Source organism: Myripristis murdjan, chromosome 9, assembly GCF_902150065.1.
Source record: "Myripristis murdjan chromosome 9, fMyrMur1.1, whole genome shotgun sequence".
Classification (NCBI taxonomy): Eukaryota; Metazoa; Chordata; class Actinopteri; order Holocentriformes; family Holocentridae; genus Myripristis; species Myripristis murdjan.
In genome coordinates, this window is record NC_043988.1 from 29555604 (window position 1) to 29578332 (window position 22729).

General features: G+C 42.0%; 1 protein-coding gene across 1 annotated transcript in view; it reads right to left on the bottom strand.

The window, feature by feature from the left end:
- The window catches only part of ksr2 (kinase suppressor of ras 2), a 137320-nt gene that overhangs the window by 68482 nt on the left and 46109 nt on the right, over positions 1-22729 (bottom strand). Inside the window, exon 6 of the mRNA XM_030060858.1 lies at positions 2457-2629. Coding sequence (XP_029916718.1) covers positions 2457-2629 — 173 coding nt within the window. The remainder of the gene's footprint in view (positions 1-2456; positions 2630-22729) is intronic.

The following is a 22729-nucleotide window of genomic DNA, read 5'->3' on the forward strand; positions in this document are numbered from 1 at the left end:
CGCCAAAGATGTGACATATCCTGCACCCGACTGAAATGTCTGCACTTGATTCAAACTGCACTTTAGGCTGAGCCAGATAATGTTTTGTTCCATCGTGTGTATGAAAAACAAATTATCATTTGTCCCTTTTTCAAACAAACTTCTGACTTCACTTTAACTTGTTGCACTTGTCAGTCGCTGTTCATTTGTTTTAACACGTGTTGGCTAAGCCTATTAAATGAAATGAAATTGAACTGAAGGTTCATAAATGTTATTATGACTGTTTTACGGCCAGTAAGTTTATAGCACATTTGACTGATTATGGCCTAATTAGCATACATACTATAAAGTCTTAGCTCGGCTGCCATTCAAATGGTGAGCATTTATTTATTTCTTTATTTATCTATCTATGTATTTATTTATTTATTTGCCCTGCTGTTGAACGTAATTTGATTTAGTTGTAAAATTCTTCCATTGTTGGCAGCCGACAATGAGCATAACTCATCTGTCACCAAAGTAACATTTTTACAGAGATAACTGGTATCAGGATGGTGGTTCTCAACTGGCTTTGTGAAGTGTGAGTGTGAGTGTGTTCACATTAAAAGGGGCATTTGGTGCGCCATGTGACCCTTCTTCTGCACAAGAAGGTGCCACCTACTTCACTCAGGAGGAACAAATTGTCATTATGGAGAGCTACGAGGAGGACAAAAAAATTATTACAGTACCTGTGGCTGCAAATACGGCCAGATAAGAATGTTGAGTGCTGTGTACATTCTCAAGTTATTCCAGTTTAATTCTATTAATTAAACACTAGACTGAAGAATTGCATTTAGGACTCACACTATCCTATAAGGAAGGATACACATAAATCACTGTTGTTTTTGGTCAATATAAAGTGACATAAATGTAACTGATAAAATGTTAAATTAATGTTAATTAAAGTCTATCACACATAAACCTAGTGTGATAGACTTTAATTTTATTAGATGCGGTACCAGCAGCGTAAAACAAACTTGACAGCAACAAAATTTAAAGGGTTATCAAACGTATTACCTGAAGCAAACAGGAAAAAAGCCGATTTTGAGCCGAAACTCTGAACATAGCCTGGTCTGGAGCAGGTTATGTTTGCGGCACAAGTTACCATGGCGATGAAGCTGGGTCAAAGAGAGCCGTGTTTGTGACACGGCAAACTTTAGACCCAACACGCCTCGCTAACCCGTTAATTTCGCTTCGTAGTACACCCCTCTCAGAGTCCACGTGACTTTTATTTACAAGCTCTGTTTGATTATAATTAGACGGTTTTAACATAAAAGAACCAAATACAAAAAAAAAAAAAAAAATGCAACAAAGAAAAAAATTCCACAATGGATCAAATCAAGGAAAACACTCTGTATGTGTGATTGCACCCTTATACACACACACACACACACACACACACACACAGTCACACACACATAAAAAAAGCTTTTTCCCCCAGTTATAGAAAGCATAATTGATGACACAATGTGTGTTTGTGTTTAATTCAGAGTATCCTCATGTATTTATGCCTGCAGGACAAAACAGCCATGCACTTACATCTTTGTGCATTTTATGTCTCTCTGTGTTTCTGTGTGTTTATTCCCTGTCATGCTCCTACCAACCAGTATGCATTACTGTGTCTCACATAGGCGGTAAGTGATGACCTGCTGGTGAAGGTCTAGAACAATTCACAGCTCTGAGCGAAGAACATTCATCACCCCTCTCCCCGACACAAACTCCATCACGTCCGCTTCTCATTCTCTGCCTTTCTCCCTCGTCCTCGTTTGCCTAATGGCTTCCGCAGAAGACCCATAATGCAGCAGTCAATAAAGTTGCCAGTATGCGGCAACACGCCACCTCCGGCCATTATGGGACCGCTGAGTTGTTCTGTTCTTCCCCGCATGTTCCACCACTGTCGGATTGAGAATTTAACAGTCCTGTGAGTCCTTGTGTTGTTCGGCATGGGATGGTCGGTTTGTTAAAGAGCCCAGATGGCAGCATTACCACTACACATGGAAAACAGCTAATTACATTCTACGTCAAGGCCTTTTGTAGTTTGGGAGGCCATATGAAGGCCACTGAAGCCACAGATTTTAGCAGGAGGCTAAGAAATAAGTTGCTTTCAACAGCTTCAGACTCCTGTGTCTTTAAGGGGAACTAATATAATAGACTACTTCTAGAATGGGTTTTGTGCAAATAATCTCACAAACCCAATTTCAAGCCAATTTCAATTTTATAGCTCCACAGTGAACTGCACCTTTTGACCGAACTTAAAGCAGACTGACAACAAGGAAATGAGATATGGCCCCTGGATTAAAAAAAAAAAAAAAAGTTCCTGCCAAAGGGGATTAGAATATGAAAGACACACCAAAGAGACACATTGAACAAACAACTTCTTTTCTCTCGTAATAGAAAAAAAAAAAAATTACCGTAATTTAAATAAAAAAGAGTTCACTTACTTGCAGAAGGTGTTTCGGCGTGGACAGGAGGTGTGGAGGGGATGAAGGAGGGGAAGAAGAAGGAACGCAGGGATCGTTCGGTGTGGAGGGGCGAGCGCTGCGTGGGCAGATTCTCACAGCTGCCCACGCTGCTGTGAATCTTAAGGTTCAAGGGCTTGGTCTTCTTCTTGGCTCTGAAGGAAACAAGAACCACAAAGGGGGGGAAAAAAAGTGTTATTGACAGATGAAAGAACAAATCAAAGTATTTTTGAAGTGACATATTCAAACCCTGGAACAATCATTCCTTTCATTTGCCTTGTTCGTGCCTGAATATTCACAAAGTTTCAGCTCTCTCTCAAGAAAATTATATTGCGGTTCATTAAGTGTGAAAATGTAATCTGAACTAATAAAGGAACCCATTCAAAAGTGCATGATTTTATGTGTATGTGGCAGTGCTCATTTTCAGCTTTTTCTTGTGTTTTAATAGAAAACTCCATCCTATAACTTTAAAACTGTTTAAAAAAAAACTTATGAGGATGAGGATGCACCCTGCATTTGGTTTTGGTGTCTGTCGGCTCCTCAGAATCAAAATTCAAGTGCTTTCCTCCAGCCTCACCATTTTAATACCAATGTTCAACAAGCACACAAGGACAAATCTATTGCAGACGAGGCATAGATACCAATTTCAGAGATTCCCCATTTCTCCACTGACAGCAGCTTCAGTGGGCCTTAATGCGATGCAGCCACCAGACATGTTGTGCTTTAAAAGTGCCGCCTGACATTTTCTCGCATGGAAAAACTTCACACCCCACAAAAGTTCATGCTCCGTTGTTGGAGACTGTCAAAAGGCATTTTGGCTTACCGGAAATCACTAACTGAAGCAGACATAATAAAAAGAAGCAAGTCGCATTAAATGGACCCAAGTTTGTTTTCCTTGCAAACTCATTCAGTTTGATTACATTCACAAAACACATTGCGGAGGTCAGTAATCATGTTGAATGCATTTCACACCCCCAAAGCCTTTATGTTTTGTTGTTACATCACCATGTGCAATCCTTGGTTCCCATGCTCATGGTGTGCTGGATGTGATGTGATGCAAACCCAATGGGGACCTAGTTTTCACAGTCTGCACAATACAGGCCAGCCGCTTGTGAGTTTTGGCCCCTGTTCATTCCCCATTAGTTTTCTTCTTTATGTTTGACACACACAGAAAACATGCTAAAAATATGATTAACTGGTCAGTATATACATTGATGTGCACAAGCTGTCAATAGTGCAAAGCTTTTGGCGTCAGATTGTTAAGGGACTGATGAGAGAAGCAGAGGACTACATAACATAACAAACACACATGAGAGAGAGAGAGAGAGAGAGAGAGAGAGAGAGAGAGAGAGAGAGAGAGAGAGAGAGAGCGAGAGAGAGAGAAGATTTTGTTTGTATTGAATGGTGCTGTATCATTTGGGGTATTAATGAGTATCTCCACTCAGAGGTAATCATGTATTCAGTGGTGATAAGTCATCGGTGATGCTGAGACACTGTTGTCAGTTTGACTAATTATTAGATGTGGAGTCTTATACCTGCAAATTATTGCAGTGGAAAACTCTCCTCTCCAAAATCACAATGCTTATTATGAAACATTATGAACCTCATTTACAGTGTGTCATCTTGTCAGGAACTAAGAAAGACAACGATATGGCAACAATTAAAAGGCAGCAATATAAAATCCATGTTTTACTGTTCAGTTGTGAAAAGTCTTTACAACAGTTTTTAACTTTTTTTTTTTTTTTTTTTTTTTTTTTTACATTAACTGTAACTTTTTTCCATAGACTCATGACCCTTCGGGCTCCAAAAGTTGACTATTTGTTCAATATTTAGGCAAAAATTTCTTCAAGAAAACAATGAAATGCTATCTGGGGTAACTATTGTAGATGGTAAGTGTTTTGTAAAATGGTAAAATGAATTTGCTGCCATATGGCAACTATGTGTAAACATGGAAGTGAAGCTGGAGGAGAAACAGAGATGCGCAGGTGGCTGGCTGGTGGTCGGGGCTGGGTGTCTGGCCTGGAGGCTGGAGGCTGGAGGGTTGAAACGTGGAGGCTGGGCTGGAGAGTGGAGGGTGGAGGCTAGAGGGTGGAAGGTGAAGGCTGGATAGTGAAGGGTGGGGCTGGAGGGTGAAGGGTGGAAGGGAGGGGCTGGAGTCTGGAAGGTGGAGGCTGGAGGGTGAGGTGGAGGGTGGAGGCTGGAGGCTGGAGGGTGTAAGGTGGAGGCTGGAGGCCGGAGAGTGGAAGGTGGAGGCTGGAGGCTGGAAGCTCTATGCTGGAGGGTGGAGAGTGGAGGCTGGAGGCTAGAGGCTGGAGGGTGGAGGCTGGGGGGTGGAGGCTGGAGGCTGGAGGTCAGTGGTCGGCTTATGGTTTGGGTAACGTAGGAGAGTCATAGTCACTCCCACTGTTTGCCTGCACTTGTTTTTCACCTAAGCCCTCGCACCAGAGGAATCGGAGATGCGCAGGCAGTGTTTTACCTTCTCCTTGTCACCGAAACAAGGACGGTTTGCCAGAACATAGTCGGCAGGATTTCAACCACTGGCAGAAGGAAGAATACTGAATCAGTGTCTGCATATTTTCCCTTCTCCAAGTATATTCTCAATAATATTAGAAGTTTTATTAATTTAACTCTGTAAATACTGTGGCTGAACATTTCATTCGTTTGGATTTGTTTAGTCTTGTTTTCAATATAAAGACAAAAATTTGATTCATGGTACTACATGATTGTGCATGGTTGTCATATGGCAACAATTTGCCAACTACCACCCCCAAAACAAATCTAATACTTCTTTTATTGAAGCAATTTTAAGTGATAAAAACATTACTTTTTATTATGTTTAAATAACAACTCATGCAATAGAGGGCCAAGAAAGAAAACTTTTTTTCAGCTTCACCACTATGTATTTTAGAGTTTATCCAGTGGATTTTTTGAAAGAGATCCATTGGACCAGTGGTTGGATAATTTTCATCCTATTACAGTGTCTGACTAGATTTGTTTAGGTTACTCTGGATGCAGCTCTGCTATAGTGTAACCAATGGATGCTGTTTCTATGGTTGCAAACTATTATTTGGTGTAAGCTTGTAAATTATTTTGTGCATAACAAAGCTATATATCAAAAAACAAAAATTAAGTGTCAAGTGTTTCATGTCAAACAATAGATGTCTTTGGGAAATAGCCATGAAATGAGTGGGATAATTCACAGCGAGTCAAAAGAGACCCCTCCAGAGCAATCAAGCCCGTTCGAGCTGATTGACCCTGTCAGGGTTTATTCTGAGATAATGACCGACACACTCAACATTTTTCTTTACTTTAATCCTTTTAGCGGCAGACAAACAAAGATATTCCAACAATCACCCGTAATCAACAGCTTATATTTTTTCATACCGCCTCTGTTTGGCAGAAAGTCGACTCAGAAGTCTGCCATGGGGATAATTGAGCATGTCCTGCGGTTTGTGGCTTGTTTTCCACTCTGCTAAGACATTTACTGTAGCTCACTGAGTTATCACCTGGAAGTACACCGACACTCGATGGATACGGAGCGACCAAGAGATGTAAACTGAAGCTAGCCCTCTCCGAAAACACACTTAAATAGCATGAATCATCTGAAAATTATTATTCACTGACAGCCTACGCATGCTGGGTTCCTTATGGGTAAACTAACTCATCTGAAGTGAAAACGTCTCAGGAGACTTCAAGAGCAATGCTGTTCCAACTCCTCACTCATTTATGATGTTTATCATCTCCTGGGCTGAAAACTTACTGAAAAGACCAGGGGGTAAAGAACACACACATACACACACACATACATAACACACATTAGGTTACACAGATGCATAAATAAGCAACCTGTCAACCTGAAGGAGCAGCACTGCAACCCTAAGCTTGACAGAAACAGCAACAAACACAACTGACGGTGAAGGATTTGAAGAAAAAAGACAGTTTAGGCAACAACGGCAAATATACATACAACTTATTTTCCATCGTTCTGACTTTATTTGGAATCTCTCATGCCATGATGCACATTTTGTTTTCTGTAAACTGTGGCCTGGAACAGAGAGACTGTACCAGCGATTAAGCGCTGTACAGAAACCTCAAGCTGAAAGTGTCCAGGACCTCCTGAGAACGGAGAGAGTGTCATGGTTTGTCATGCAGCGCTGACGGGAGCACGGAGCATGTGATGCTGCTTTGGAGACGCAAACTAGCCATCTAGGCGCCCATGATTTCAAATTTATTGTGTATTTTTCAGTTCAAACATCTTTATTAATCCCTCTAGGGTCAATTTGCATGGAGCCGCATGTACATAAAACACATAAACAGAACACAGTAACATACAGACAATAATAAATTATGCACAAGTATGCAATAAAGTCTAAAATAAATACTACAGTTGAGCAGACTGATAAATGAAAAGGCTGAATAAAAGCAAATAAAGTGTCAGTCAGTCTAATAAAAGGATAAAAGAATCAGCCGGGTAAAAAGATAAAAGTCCTTAAGAGAGAGATAAAAAAAAAGAACCTAAGTAGCATTTAGCAATCTGACTGCAGAGGGAATGAATGGTTTTGAATAACAGTTTTGCAGGCAGGTAAAACATACTGATGTCTTGATGGCAACAGAGAAAATTCACTTTAAAGACCATGAGCAGGAGAAGCTAAAGGAATTCATTTCTCGCTGTTTTTGATGTTATTGTTGCCTTGAATGGTTTTGAGGAGCCTGGAAGGGGCGTGGTTGCACTGCTGCACAGGTGAGACTCATTTTGATTGAGACGGTGATTGGTGGAAATCATACATCACTGAAATGTCTGAGGTCATGAAATCACCGGAGGGGGGCATGCATAAAAACACACACTCCCCTTCACACTGTTTCTAATGAGCCCAGAGTGGACTGAAGTGTTTTTGAGGAGAGGAGGAGCTGCAAAAAGCGTGACAGCCTACAAAAAAAGACAACGGAGGAGGGGGTGGGCTGGGGATGCAATGCATGAAAGTGAACAAGAAAAGAAAACAGAGGCCGATAAAGAGGCAGGACACAAAAGCCAGATATGGCGAGCATCAAGGACAAGCAGGAGATAAACATAAACCGAACTCCAGCAAAACCAGATCCTGATAAACCCAAGGAGACAAGAGGAGAAATGAACATAACACAGGAATGCAAAAACAGAAAACATTTAACTTTGTTAAAAAAAAAAAAGCATGTCCAGATAAAGACAGACCAAGAGGGCTAGTTACTCGATAGATGTAAGAGAAGAAATGAGATGAAGTGAGCCGAAAGTGATGATGATGGTGGCTTGCAACGAAAGAAACAAATGCCATTAAGCGAAAACATCTGGGAGGCAGTCGCTCAACAGAAAGGAAATTCAGAGAGATCATCCGTCACAGAGAAAGACACCCGCTTTAGAAGAAATATATATTTTTTAAAAACTTCATGAAGCGAGTCCCGGCTGAGTATGCAAAGTTAGACTCATTAAGTGTGGGGTGTATTAAAGCCCCGCGGGAATTTTTCTTCCCATGTCAGTCTCTCACTCCCTAGACTGAGTCATGCAATTAGACCTGTAAGCCAGCCCAACACTTCACTTCCATCTCCCGCAATAAGGAAGCAGCCTGCAGGTTATCACTTCGCCGGCATAGAGCTTTTGTCAGCTATTCCGATTAGCCCACGTTATGCCATTCGAATCTAATTTAGACCATTCATCTCTCTGCATGCGTGCCTTTATCCTCTCCTCGAATGACTGGTAGATGTTCGGGAGGAAAAGTGAAAATGAATGTGGGGTAGAAGGGAGAGGATTCCCAATTTTGGTATGAAAATGGCTGTCGACGCAGGCGGCAGGGGAGTGTATGCGCGCGGTAAACTCAGTGAACTCCGCAGTTACTTTGCATCGTCGTTAAATCATCTATTCAGCTCCGCTTTTCAAGTCGGCGTCTGAAAAGTTGAGGGAGAGAGAAACTTGAGGAATATGCGATACAGAAAGAGAAAGAGGTGGGTGACCTGGCAAGTGTCAGGGGAAATCAACAAAGGTGTGAATGGCTGATCGCGGTGGCTTTTCTTTGATCTGCTCGTGAGCGTTCAACACCCCCCCATACACACACACACACCCCGCAGATGAGGTGTGTTGCATGTATGCGTCACATGTTACTGTCAAACACGCAAATCAAACTAAGTGGGAGCCTCCATCTTACCATATGAGTAACACGCAAATCAGGAATACCTTTTCTTTCCCCACATAATTTTATTCATTTCCATTCGACACATTCCTTTTTTTATCACAAGAGCTATCACAATATTTATTGATATTTATCACAATAGATGAAAAAAACTGCCAAATCAATTAATGAGTCGAGGTAAGTGCAAATTCATAGATATGTGGATGAAAACAATATATAGAAATTTTTAAACACCTTGACAATCATAAATAAATAAATAAACAAATTGGTACAAAAGTGATACATCAAACAATATTTCATGTGAATTTGGCTATTTGGAGATTTTTGATTTTTTTTTTTTTTTTTTTTTTTACATCATACTGATTATTTATTATGTTTTTGTTTTTATTTAAAAAAATGATTTTCACATTGTTCATTCATCTTTATATTGTTTTAACCATCTATCTAGCAGTTTCCACATTTTTGAGCAAATCGTTATTTCAGTGTTGATTTGTCAGGTGATTGATCTATTGATTATTGAGTGTCACAAATGGGACCCAACACCCTGCATTCTCTGTATTCTGCTGGGTTATATTTATTATTTCTGCCTCAACTATAACCTGTTGCCGTGCCCCGATTTCCCCCACAGGGATCGTGACATTTTTATCTTAAGTGTTTTTAAGGGAGTGAAAATATGATCTAAAGTTTATAAAATGAGACTTTGGGTTAATGGCACCCAGTGATCAAAAGTCGGCGTGTTTGCAGACGATGTGTGTGTTTCCTCTACTCGCATGTCGCACTGATTGTCTTTGAAGGTTGGACTTAGACTCTGTCATCGGCGCTGCCAGAGGGAATCAAGGGAACCCTGCTGATGTGGTGCAGGCAAGGAACAAACAACCAAGGTATACACATACACACACACACACACACACACACACAAAACCATATGTACTCACATAACCTCGCAAATATGCCAACACCCACATATCACCATTTCCATGAGAAAAGCTGTAACTTCAAATTTATGTAACACCTTTTGTGCCAGTATTAAAACTATAAAATAAATAAATAAAATATAAATATGGCATTAGGAAATTAGTAATTCTATGAATACATACCAACACATATATATACACTATATTACCAAAAGTATTCGCTCACCTGCCTTTACTCATACTATGAACTGAAGTGCCATCCCATTCCTAACCCATAGAGTTCAATATGATGTCGGTCCACCTTTTGCAGCTATTACAGCTTCAACTCTTCTGGGAAGACTGTCCACAAGGTTGAGGAGAGTGTTTATAGGAATTTTTGACCATTCTTCCAAAAGCGCATTGGTGAGGTCACACACTGATGTTGGTCGAGAAGGCCTGGCTCTCAGTCTCCGCTCTAATTCATCCCAAAGGTGTTCTATCGGGTTCAGGTCAGGACTCTGTGCAGGCCAGTCAAGTTCATCCACACCAGACTCTGTCATCCATGTCTTTATGGACCTTGCTTTGTGCACTGGTGCACAGTCATGATGGAAGAGGAAGGGGCCCGCTCCAAACTGTTCCCACAAGGTTGGGAGCATGAAATTGTCCAAAATGTTTTGGTATCCTGAAGCATTCAAAGTTCCTTCCACTGGAACTAAGGGGCCAAGCCCAGCTCCTGAAAAACAACCCCACACCATAATTCCTCCTCCACCAAATTTCACAGTCGGCACAATGCAGTCTGAAATGTACCGTTCTCCTGGCAACCTCCAAACCCAGACTCGTCCATCAGATTGCCAGATGGAAAAGCGTGATTCATCACTCCAGAGAACGCGTCTCCACTGCTCTAGAGGCCAGTGGCGGCGTGCTTTACACCATTGCATCCGACGCTTTGCATTGCACTTGGTGATGTGTGGCTTGGCTGCAGCTGCTCGGCCATGGAAACCCATTCCATGAAGCTCTCTGCGTACTGTACTTGGGCTAATCTGAAGGTCACATGAAGTTTGTAGCTCTGTAGCAATTGACTGTGCAGAAAGTCGGCGACCTCTTTGCACTATGCGCTTCAGCATCCGCTGACCCCTCTCCGTCACTTTACGTGGCCTACCACTTCGTGGCTGAGTTGCTGTGGTTCCCAAACACTTCCATTTTGTTATAATAGAGCTGACAGTTGACTGTGGAATATTTAGGAGCGAGGAAATTTCACGACTGGATTTGTTGCACAGGTGGCATCCTATGACAGTTCCACGCTGGAATTCACTGAGCTCCTGAGAGCGGCCCATTCTTTCACAAATGTCTTGTTTCACAGTCTGCATGCCTGAGTGCTTGATTTTATACACCTGTGGCCAGGCCAAGTGATTAGGACACCTGATTCTGATCATTTGAATGGGTGAGCGAATACTTTTGGTAATATAGTGTATATATATATATATATATATATATATATATATACGTATATGTATGAAGTTTGTTTTTATGTCAAAGCTGCAATTTTCCAATTTATTTCAAAATACCATTGCTTTTCAAAAGTCTTTTTATATTTCCTGACAGGATTTTTTGTTTGTTTGTTTGTTTTGTTTTGTTTTTTTGTGACTCTTTAATTTCATTACATCACTTTTCAATCCTTGTCACTGGCTGATTAATTCTTTGCAGCTGATTATTTCTCTTGTATCTAGCACTGCTTAAATCCCAAGTTAGTTTGATGGGAAAAAAAACATACTGCAAAACCAAGTGGATAAACATTCAAATGCATGTTGGTCAAATGCATGTTGGGTTTTTGTTTTTGTTTTTGTTTTTCTTAGAAGGCTGACATGAGGTTTTCACCCAACATCAACGTTATGCAAGAGAGGGAAATCTGATATTTGCATATACATGAAGACAAACACACATACACACACACACACACACACACACACACACACACACACATTCATCCACCCTCTCCCTCTCCATTACACTGACACCTTCAAGTAAAAGTTTAATTTCAATCAAGAAAAAGAGCCTGAACAGGAGAACACCAAATACTTCAAACAAGGGCAATTTCCCTCACGTTCTCACATCAAACGCGACGAATTCAAAAAGCGGCAGCATGAATATTGCACAGGCTGCTGCTGCTGCCTAGCTGCCTAGCTAGCTAGCAGGTGCTCGCAAACTAGCCGGAGTATTTCGACAAGCGATGCTCTTCCAGCGCTGAAAAACATTCAAGCTCTGTCTAATTAACACTTGTGTCTGTCTCTGAGAATAAATGACTCGCAGGATTCCATCTGCATACCTCCACTTTTACCTCAGAAATATGCAGAGAGCTTTGCCAAGCCAGACCCATTTGGCGAGAGAAGCACCCTGTTGCTTTTTATGCAAATGGAGAGCTGGAATAATATCTCTGGCAGCCATGGCTCTTTGCTGCTTTAATAAAGTTGGAGGAGACATGAAATAAAGGTGGATAGAATAATGATTACAACAGAGGATTACCATGAGCCTTTTTAGCAGCCTCCTCCAACGAAGGGCTTCCTGCTCTCTGAAGTCTTCATTCAACCCTGACTTGAACATATGCCATGTTTTTTTTTTTGTTTGTTTTTTTTTTTTCTGCACTGAAATACAGAGCTGACTGCTCACATGGTAATCCTCATAGTTCAAAATGAAGTTTTTGGAGCTGGTCCATGCAAAAAAAAAAAAAAAAAAAAAAAGGTGGGTGGTGAGTCCAACAAAAAAATACAAAGGGAATCCGCACACTTTTCCACATGTAAAGGCAACTATTTATTAGAAGACATTTTTTGCTTTCTGACAAAAGCCTCAGTGGCCTGAAACGTTGTCTTCTAATGAATAATCGCCTGACATGGTGAAAGGTGTGCCGGTTCACTTTGTTTGTGCTCAGGAAGAGTTTTGACCATTTATTTCCAGTCTCCAGATTTTAGAACAGGAGAGTCCCATGTGCCTCCACACACTGAATCAATCTGATTATCTACAATGCAAGAGTAATGGATAATGACTTATCTGGATTTGCATTTTGAAATTTGAGGAAAAACAAGAGCAGAGCAGAGGGTATGAGTTCTGACGGTGGCTTTCAAAGTGGGGCACAGAGACCCCCCAGGTGTCCTTAAGGTGCTTCCATGGGGGTCCTCCGGAAAATGAGGGATAGTTTCATTAATTCATGAGTGATTATTTTAAATTCATGTGTTAATCTCACTACTTTGGATCTATTTGTATGTCAAGTATGACTGACCAGTTAACACAAATGAAAATATGTTTTCATATCATGGTCTGTCGGGCAAAATCCCTTCAAATGGGAGGCCAGCGGCTTAATGAAGGATAATTTGGGGTCCAGGACATGAAAAATTAGGATGCCAGGGCTGCTACCGAGCACAGACGTAACTGCGGTATCAATGGGCTTTGAGTATGACAGTGTGTGACATGTAAACGCGTAAGAGCTGCTCTGATGCTGTGATTCGCTGAGAGTTAGCGGGGTCCATTGTAGTAGGTGTCATGGACATGTATGTTTTGATGATAAAAGGCAAATTTCCCATCACAGAGGCTGAAACATCCACAATAATTGATGATACCAATCACATAATGGAGGCTTGCGGCGCCCTGTAAAGATAATCACCCCATTTGATACAAATCGACTGTAATCAGCAGCCCAGCGGAGGGATGGGTGGTTAACACAGAGAAAATCACTTGTTGAAACACGGCAGCACGTGACTATCCAGCTGTAGAGTGAAGCCAGTGTCATGATTGCACTTGATCTATCATGCAGCTGCTGCACACGGAGCCAAATTTTATGCAGCAGCTCAAACCTACTGCAGCGTTTCTACACCAAAGCTATTTTTGTTGTGTATTTGTATTTCCAAAACTTCAAAGAATAAAAACCAAACCAAACCAAAAATTCTGCATTTCTCCAGATATTAAAATAATGTTCCTCCACTTGCTTAGACATCAAATTAAATGACTTTTTAATTACTATAAGGTCCTGTTTGTTTTATTCAGAGGCTCCATGTGTTTTGGGAAGACATAATTCATGATCTTATCAAGTCAAGGACACATGGAGAAATCATTCACTTTCAAACTGCTGTTGTGTCAAATCTCCATCAAAAGGTTTTTTCTCAAGATGTTAAGTGTTGATCCTTGGATGAAGAAAGCGCCTTGATGAATTTAAAATAGAAAATCAAGCATTATCAATACTAACCGGTCATTTTCACCTCATGGCCTTATTTTATCTTTACCACATCCACAAACTTTCAGGGATTTCCAAGGCCTGTTAATTCTCTGATTTGAAGTTTCCGGTTGGTATAAACATCGTGACACATCAACTCTTCTTTGTTTACTATCACAAAATTACTTCTCAAAGTCATCACCCCATTCAGCTCAATTTGTTTTGGCTGATGAACAGTAAATGCGTTTTTTGTTGTTTTTTTTTTTTCTTCCTCCACATGAATGAAACTGTAAATATTTCACTAAAGCCATTCAGAATAGATGAGTTTTATTTCACACGAGCCATGACACAATGATTCATTTAAACCCTAATCCACTGCCTCTTAAAATAAGTTATGCATAAACTATTAAATATATAAACAGTATTAATTTTTAAATGAGATGGAGAGGAAAGGAGGACAAAGAGAGGAGGCGAGGGAAGACTTCAGTGACAGGTAAGACAGATAGCACACTGCAGTATATCACTGTAGGCCTGTAGAGACGGCTGTCCAAAGAGTTTGCCATGATGCTTAATTTAGCCCTGTGCATGTTCACATCAGCTGCAGTGATGGATTTTGCTGTTAAAGTTTTAACATTTTTTCTCCTGAGGAAGAACCCCTCCTTACTGTGGTTTTGTACTTGCCTGTGAGCCGTGAATGTTATAAAATCCTAACAATGTGGTAGCATCACCTCAGACACAGGACATACAGTAAATTACCATTAATTTGTACCTGATCCTGTCATTGGTTAACAGTATTGGCCTACATGTACACTTAGGTTATCAAAACTATTAGGTCCGGAGACTTCAAGTGCTGCACCTGACTCAGATTTGGCTGCTCAATACCAAGATTCAAGTATTTGTTCCTTTTTTTCCATATAGACTCTCTGGCGATTAGACAATCCACTGGCATGAGTTTGAGTGAAGATTAAGACAGTCAAATGCAACAGAGTCATGGGAACATATTTATGAGCATTTAAAAATCAATAAAAGATGGCTGCATGTTTTAATTGCCAACATAAGTCAGGCCAAGGTATGGATTTGTTGTAATAATGAAACAGGCAGCACACATGCATTTCTGTTTAAATCAAGCTCTTATACCCCAATCTTTTTTTTTTTTTTTTTTTTTTTAAATTCCACTTTAAACATTACAGAAAATGAGTAAATGAATGCACCAATGAAGCAGTCTAAAATAAATTCAGCGCTTAGGTTTTTTTGTTATTATTTAGCAAAAGCGCTCCCCCCGCTTCAGTATAAAGATATTTTTATGATTCCTCTCATTTACAAATCCTCACTGAAATGGTATCCCTGCGCATTTTTATAAGCCTCTATTTGTTATCCTGTTTTTGTGATGCACACTGTCTGACAACAACAGAAAAAGACTGCTCGACTGGAAAAATGGTTCGACTCATCAACTTTCAGGGGGGCAGCCCTCGAAAATTCGTCTGACAGTTTAAGCAACAATAAGATGACGTCGCATTTTGGTTCACATGCCCTGCCTGGGAGGTTACACAGTTCAAATTTCAATTTCAGACACATTGTTAAAACACACCAAACATAATACCCATGAAAGGCAATGACCTGGAGACTATGTGGCCTAAATTTATCTCCCTTTGCACCGATGGCTGTGCAGCAATGGTTGGAAAGTGAGTGGGCTTTGTGAGTTTGATGCAAAAGGACCCTGAGCTGCCTTCAGGAAAACCAAAAACCCCTGTTGAAGTTTTCGGTTGGAATGAAAACCTGCAGCCTCTTGGCCCTCCATGGCACATGGTTGAACATTTCATTCAAACCATGCTACAGAAGTACTGGACACAAGACAAGGACCTGGTTCTGCACTGTAATGTCCGCTGGCTCTCAAGAGGGTGAGTCCTGGAGCATTTCTTGGATCATTTCGATTGTGTCTGTGACTTTCTGGAGAGCAACGGCAGAACCAAGAGGAAACAGGATTTTTTTTTTAGGTTGGATATTTCTGCTTTATTAGACAGTCACAGTGGAGAGAGACAGGAAAAGACAGAGCAGAGAGAGGGGATGACATGCAGCAAAGGGTCTGAGCTGGATGTGAGGCCAGGCCACTGCAGCTTAGCCTTAGTGTTATATGGTGCACACACTACATGGTGAGCCACCGGGGCTTTCCTTGCAGATTTAACCAAAAACCTTGACACTTTCAACTTGGCATTGCAAGAAAAGGACAAGCCGGTGATTGAGATGCCATCCTCTCTGAAAACACTGGTAAAACTGGGATTTTTCAGTGGAAATCTTCAAGCAGACAATGACACTCCCTTCCCACCATGTGAAAAACAAGAGCCTGCAGACGACAGAGTTCAGCATGTCATCTGTATCAATGAATTAAGTGAGAATTTTGACGGTAGGTACAGAGATGTCCTGACTTTCCTTTCCTTTCGATGGCCCAGTGAGAGTATCAGTGACACCTCTACCACAGAAACGCTTTGTCCAGATCAGAGCGCACTTGAACTTGAACTGCTTGACCTCCAAGGCGACCTCACACAGAGACAGCGCACCAAAACATGCGACAGGGTCAAGGTTTTAGTCGGATCTGCCCACGGAGAAATACACGGTCCTGGGCTCAGCTGCAAAGTCGATACTGTGCATGTTCAGAAACGTCTTGCAACTGTGAAGCAACACTCTCCACAATGAACTTTGTAAAGAACAACAGAAGGAGTTTTGTCTTGGAGAGGAAAGACTGGATCACTGTATGAGAATGGCCACTACATCTATTCAGCCAAATTACACCAGATTGGTGAAATCCGTGCCCAAGCCCCAGTCTCATCAAAAGAAAGTCGGCATATTTATTGTCATTTTGTTGCTCTGTGTTCATTCAACTTTTAGTCCAGTCTCTCAACCTGCATACCGACTGGCTTCTCCAAGCATCACATCTGAATCATCTGGGTGAGTTGTGATTGCCACTTAAAAACTGGATTTCTTAACCTGTTCTAGTGAATAGTCCTCGACAAGAGACCAAAAACAGTCCAAATGGAGCTACATGACGAGGACTATGAGGAATTTGGCAAAAATTTAACCTATCAGGCTTGGGCAGCATTGAGCTCAAACCGGCTAAGAGGAGGATTCTGCTGTAGTGATGATTAAGCCCACGCTTTCCATCATGGCCGAACAAGTGGAAGACATGAATTCCAAAGAAATTTCAGTCGCAGGTCACAACAATGCGACAGATCAGGAGATTGCCGGTGGGGATTTCATGTCGTCTTCGGGTGTCCAGAGCTGTTTGTGTGTCCAGCTCACATTGGAGAGCTGTCTTCGATGGTGTGCAGCTATCGGGGTAAGCAATTTACAGCGTCAACGCCTCCAACATGACTTTGACAACTCGGATTCAGACTTGAACACTGACGACTTGGGATTCCAGGTTCGGTGACTAAAACCGGCAGCACTGGCGCTCGCTCGTGTGCAGCATATAGGTGTTGTCGCGTGGTGTTTAATGATGCCCATCCGCTGGTCACCTGTTAAGATGGCCGACAAATAACACCCAACTGAGAGAAAGAAAAAAAAAAACTCGCTCTCCCTTCCCTCCTTCCCTCTCTTGTTCTCTCCTCTTTAACTGTCAGCGTCTCCCAGAGGGACTTGGGTGGGTGTCAGCGCGCTGTCAGAGGCCAGGGGAGGCACAGAGCTCGCAGCGGGGATGGGAATCATGTGTGTGTGTGTGTGTGTGTGTAATGCATTGCAAACTGAACATGCTGCTGAAGAGACAGCAAGGCACCCAAGGGGAGAGAGAGAGAGAGAGAGAGAGAGAGAGAGAGAGAGGGAAAAACAAGATTGAAGAAGAGAGCAGAGACAGGCCTGTGTGAGAGACAGAAAATGAGAGCGAGAAAATGAGATGGAGAAAGAGGGGGTGGGGGACCGATGACCAGATGCGAAGCCGAGACCAGTGATTTGGGACTGGGGAGCAGAGACAGGTTGACAGGAAGGCGTTGCATGAAATGTTGTCGTGTCAGTAGATTCCCAGGGATCTGTAACAGTGCACCGACAGCACACAGCCTGCCTGCTAGGGAATAACTATAGTCCAACATGCTGCTGCCATGTGGGGTACCGGGGAGGGGGGGTTCATTTTCGTACAAAGGAGTGGGAGTCCATTTACAAACCAGGAAATCTGTTTGCAGCCGGGATGACTTCACATTACTACACAAAACAAAACAAAACAAAAAAAAAATGGTTCTTTGGAATTCTTTTTAGTGTTTTTTTAACCACTGAGACTTGAAATAGCGCTTAACATGTTAAAGGCGTGGTTCACTCATTTTGAAGAATACCATATTGTTTTACATATCCCCCGTTAGAATTAAATATTTAATCTAAAGACTGTTGAAATCCTATAGTATTGCGGTGCTGCGGAGATGCTTTGGCCAACAAATTGTATTTTTTTATTTGTAACAAAACATGTTTGTTTGGTATAGACCCCTGCAACAACCACATATAATTCAAATTATAATGCAGAAGTCATCGTTCGTACCAAAATAGGAATCATATCTCAGTCACAATTTCTATAAAGTGGATTGCAACATAATTTTTTTTTTTTTTTTTAACATATCAATGAGCCCTACACCCTATGTGGTATGTAGGGCAGTAGTGATGCTGTCCTCATCTCACCATCTTTTCTGTGCTTGAATACTGGATGGGTGGTCCTAATTAGCCTCTTGTCATCAGGTTGATATCCCACCAATGAGCTTACTTAATAAATAAAGGCCTAATTCCACTCAAACAAGGTTCAACAGCACAAGGATGATACATTTTATCAAAAATTAGTTTTTATAGTTCTGCTGTGGCTTCTGCCATCAAAATAAAAATGTGAGATTTCCAGCGATCATAAATACTGTCTTAAACCAATTAATTTCTATTTAATTGTTAAATTTAATAGAGTCAGACTGACATGTTTTGACATATATACTAAAATGAAATAGGGCTGGGCAATATCTTTATGTTGATATTGTGACATACGACTAGGTATCATAATATGGCGATATGGCGTCTTTTCCTGGTTTTAAATGCTGAATTACAGTGAAGGGGTGCAGTTTACTGGATTTATCAGTCTAATCAGTGCATTAAATCAATGCTCCTGGCCTCTAGACGGTCCACAGAGATACAGATCAGTCTTCCTTTTGCCTGGACACACACATCGTCACATTAACTGGTGACCTTTGACCCCCACAGGATTATTAGGGCCATATGCACGGCTCTATAACCCATTTGCAATCTGGTAAAGAGGCAGTGCATAAAGCCGTGTAGGTCCATGGCCACACACAGGCATGCGTATGTGTGTGTGTGTGTGTGTGTGTGTGTGAGATAGAGAGAGAGAGAGAGAGAGAGAAAGAGAGCGACTGAGTATCCTTTTCATTCAGCCGATAAAAGCTTATCCATGTTAATCAGGGCTTTGGCCCCTTTGCTTTTGAATAACATGGCGTAGTACAACAAATCTGTGATTCTTGGTTGATTCTTGTTTAGGGAAAGTTGTGCAAATTAGTGGTGAAGTATTGTTGGTCTTTTGGAAGATAACTCAGGTTCCAAACCCGCTTTAATGCCCTCTGAACCTCCAAATATTCAGTCTAATCATACATAATTAGCAGCTGAATATTCCTGGACTGTAAAATCAGTGAGTTGTGGCCTTTTACACTTTGTTAGTGTACGTGTGAACTGAAGCCAACTTCCGATCCCAAGCTGGGGCTCGCTTGCTTTTTATATAATAGCAACAAGAATTTTGTCACAGCAGAGCCCGAGGCAGTCCGGCCATCTGCCAAGACGCACAAGAGGAGTCTTTGTCGCCCCACGCTCCAGCTTCCTCCTCTTGACTGTCAGCACAATATGTCGTCACATGTGTGCGAGCAGGTCCGTGTGCACGTGAAGGGTGTGTGTGTGTGTGTGTGTGTGTGTGTGTGTGTGTGTGTGGTGGCCAGGGTGTGCATTTAGGTGTGTATGATCCACAGAACGCTGAATTTGATCAGAATTTATTCTCCCAATTCAGACTAAATGAAACCATAGCTCAAATCTTAAACGCACATAGCGAAATATTAGAGCTACGCCGCTAGATGCGAGAGGAGCAATCTGGCCCACAGCCGCGCAGGTTAAGTGGTAGTTTTGAAGCACAGCCACGGCAGTTAAGTGACGGCGAACTTCAAAGAAGGAGGGGTCAGGGACAATATGGGACCTGGAGCAGATATTATCTTTCTTGACTTTAACACTGGAGAGAAACACTGAGATGAAAGCCACACTTGATGGGTTGAATGATGAACGATAGCAATAACTCCCTTTATGGTCGTTGGCTAGTAAAATAATAACCGCCGTATTCCAGTATTTTTGAATCAGAGCCAGGCCTCTCGGTGTGCTCTGTTCTAGGTCGCTTGGTCTTTGTCAGAACTGCGTCTGGCATCATTTTCACACTCTTTCTCTCTAATTTTAGTGCTTGATCTTCCCGTAGGACAGATTGTGATGAAACTTTAATGATCGTCATGGGAGAACGGCATAACTGTTAGGATTCATATTTTGCAACCCAAAACAAAACAGTTCTCCAAAATTAACACTGAGTAAAACGCTCTGAGCAGGAACGTAAATATCACAAATCAGTCTTTTTCCTGTTTACTGTTTCCGCATTTTTCAGAGAGTCTGCTATTTTTTCTTCTTCTTCTTCTTCTTACAAAAGAAGTAACAGCTTTGAAGAATTACTTCCAACCGCCCACCCAAATCCCTTGTTGTCATTTTCCCCCCGTTCAACCCCTAAAATGAAAGCTCCAACTCCCACAAATCACCACCAAAAAGGAAAAAAGAAAAAAAGAAAAAGAAAAAAAACCTTTATAAATCAATTCTGCACCGGCAAAAGTAGCGTTCAGGCCGACCGTCACTCCTAAACACTCATATAAATTCATAATCATGACTCCAATTTGTGGGGTGGCAGTGGAGGCTGAAGCAAGGGCTCATTAGGGACGATAGATGGATAGATGGACAGAGTGTGTGTGTGTGTGTGTGTGTGTGTGTGTGTGTGTGTGAAGAGGGGTCTGGCTGTTCAGGGTCTTGTGTTGACATCCCCTCTCACCTGACTGGTCATTAACGGCAAAGGGGCCAAAGCCCTGATTAACATGGATGAGCTTTTGTCGGCCAAGAGAAAAAGGTACACAGTCACACTCTCTCTCTCTCACACACACACACACACACACACACACACACGAAAGGCTGTGTGTCGCCATGGACCTACACAGCTTTATGCACTGCTTCTTTACCAGACTGTGAATGGGTTATAGAGCCATGCATATGGCCCTAATAATCCCGTGGGGGTCAAAGGTCACCAGTTAATGTGATGAGTTGTGTGTGTGTGTGTGTGTGCGTCTGGGGGGAAAGGAGGCCTGATCCGCATCTCTGTGGACCGCCTAGAGGCCAGGAGCATTGATTTGACGCCGTATGAATATTCACAGAGCGATCGGGAGTTTGTCACGCCGGCAGTAAACCTGTCTTAAAGATTATAAACTGCTCAGTGGAAAAAGGTTCGGCACGAGCGAGGAGTCATTTTGGTCAACTTGACGAGGGCGGTAAAGTTACCAGAATTTGAAATTTACTTTTTGTATCACAGCCAACATGGCAACTGGATTTAGTGGTGTTAGGTAGGCCCACTGCAGGCCTGTAGACATGGGTATGATGCAATTTGTGACTGAAATGCTGCGCCAGAATCGGAAATTTCAGAGCAGTTTTCACTCTTAAATTTATTGACAAGTCTCTTAAATCAGGACTGTGACCACCAGACATCAGCAAAACCTGCAGTTTTCTTATAAAAGCTTAGTTTATGTTATAATGTTGGTAAAACTGGAGTAAAACAGACCGAGTAAGAAATTCGGCTAAGAATAACAATATGAATTACATAATATACACTATATTACCAAAAGTATTCGCTCACCTGCCTTTACTCATACTATGAACTGAAGTGCCATCCCATTCCTAACCCATAGAGTTCAATATGATGTCGGTCCACCTTTTGCAGCTATTACAGCTTCAACTCTTCTGGGAAGACTGTCCACAAGGTTGAGGAGAGTGTTTATAGGAATTTTTGACCATTCTTCCAAAAGCGCATTGGTGAGGTCACACACTGATGTTGGTCGAGAAGGCCTGGCTCTCAGTCTCCGCTCTAATTCATCCCAAAGGTGTTCTATCGGGTTCAGGTCAGGACTCTGTGCAGGCCAGTCAAGTTCATCCACACCAGACTCTGTCATCCATGTCTTTATGGACCTTGCTTTGTGCACTGGTGCACAGTCATGTTGGAAGAGGAAGGGGCCCGCTCCAAACTGTTCCCACAAGGTTGGGAGCATGGAATTGTCCAAAATGTTTTGGTATCCCGAAGCATTCAAAGTTCCTTTCACTGGAACTAAGGGGCCAAGCCCAGCTCCTGAAAAACAACCCCACACCATAATTCCTCCTCCACCAAATTTCACAGTCGGCACAATGCAGTCTGAAATGTACCGTTCTCCTGGCAACCTCCAAACCCAGACTCGTCCATCAGATTGCCAGATGGAAAAGCATGATTCATCACTCCAGAGAACGCGTCTCCACTGCTCTAGAGGCCAGTGGCGGCGTGCTTTACACCATTGCATCCAACGCTTTGCATTGCACTTGGTGATGTGTGGCTTGGCTGCAGCTGCTCGGCCATGGAAACCCATTCCATGAAGCTCTCTGCGTACTGTACTTGGGCTAATCTGAAGGTCACATGAAGTTTGTAGCTCTGTAGCAATTGACTGTGCAGAAAGTCGGCAACCTCTTTGCACTATGCGCTTCAGCATCCGCTGACCCCTCTCTGTCATTTTACGTGGCCTACCACTTCGTGGCTGAGTTGCTGTTGTTCCCAAACACTTCCATTTTGTTATAATAGAGCTGACAGTTGACTGTGGAATATTTAGGAGCGAGGAAATTTCACGACTGGATTTGTTGCACAGGTGGCATCCTATGACAGTTCCACGCTGGAATTCACTGAGCTCC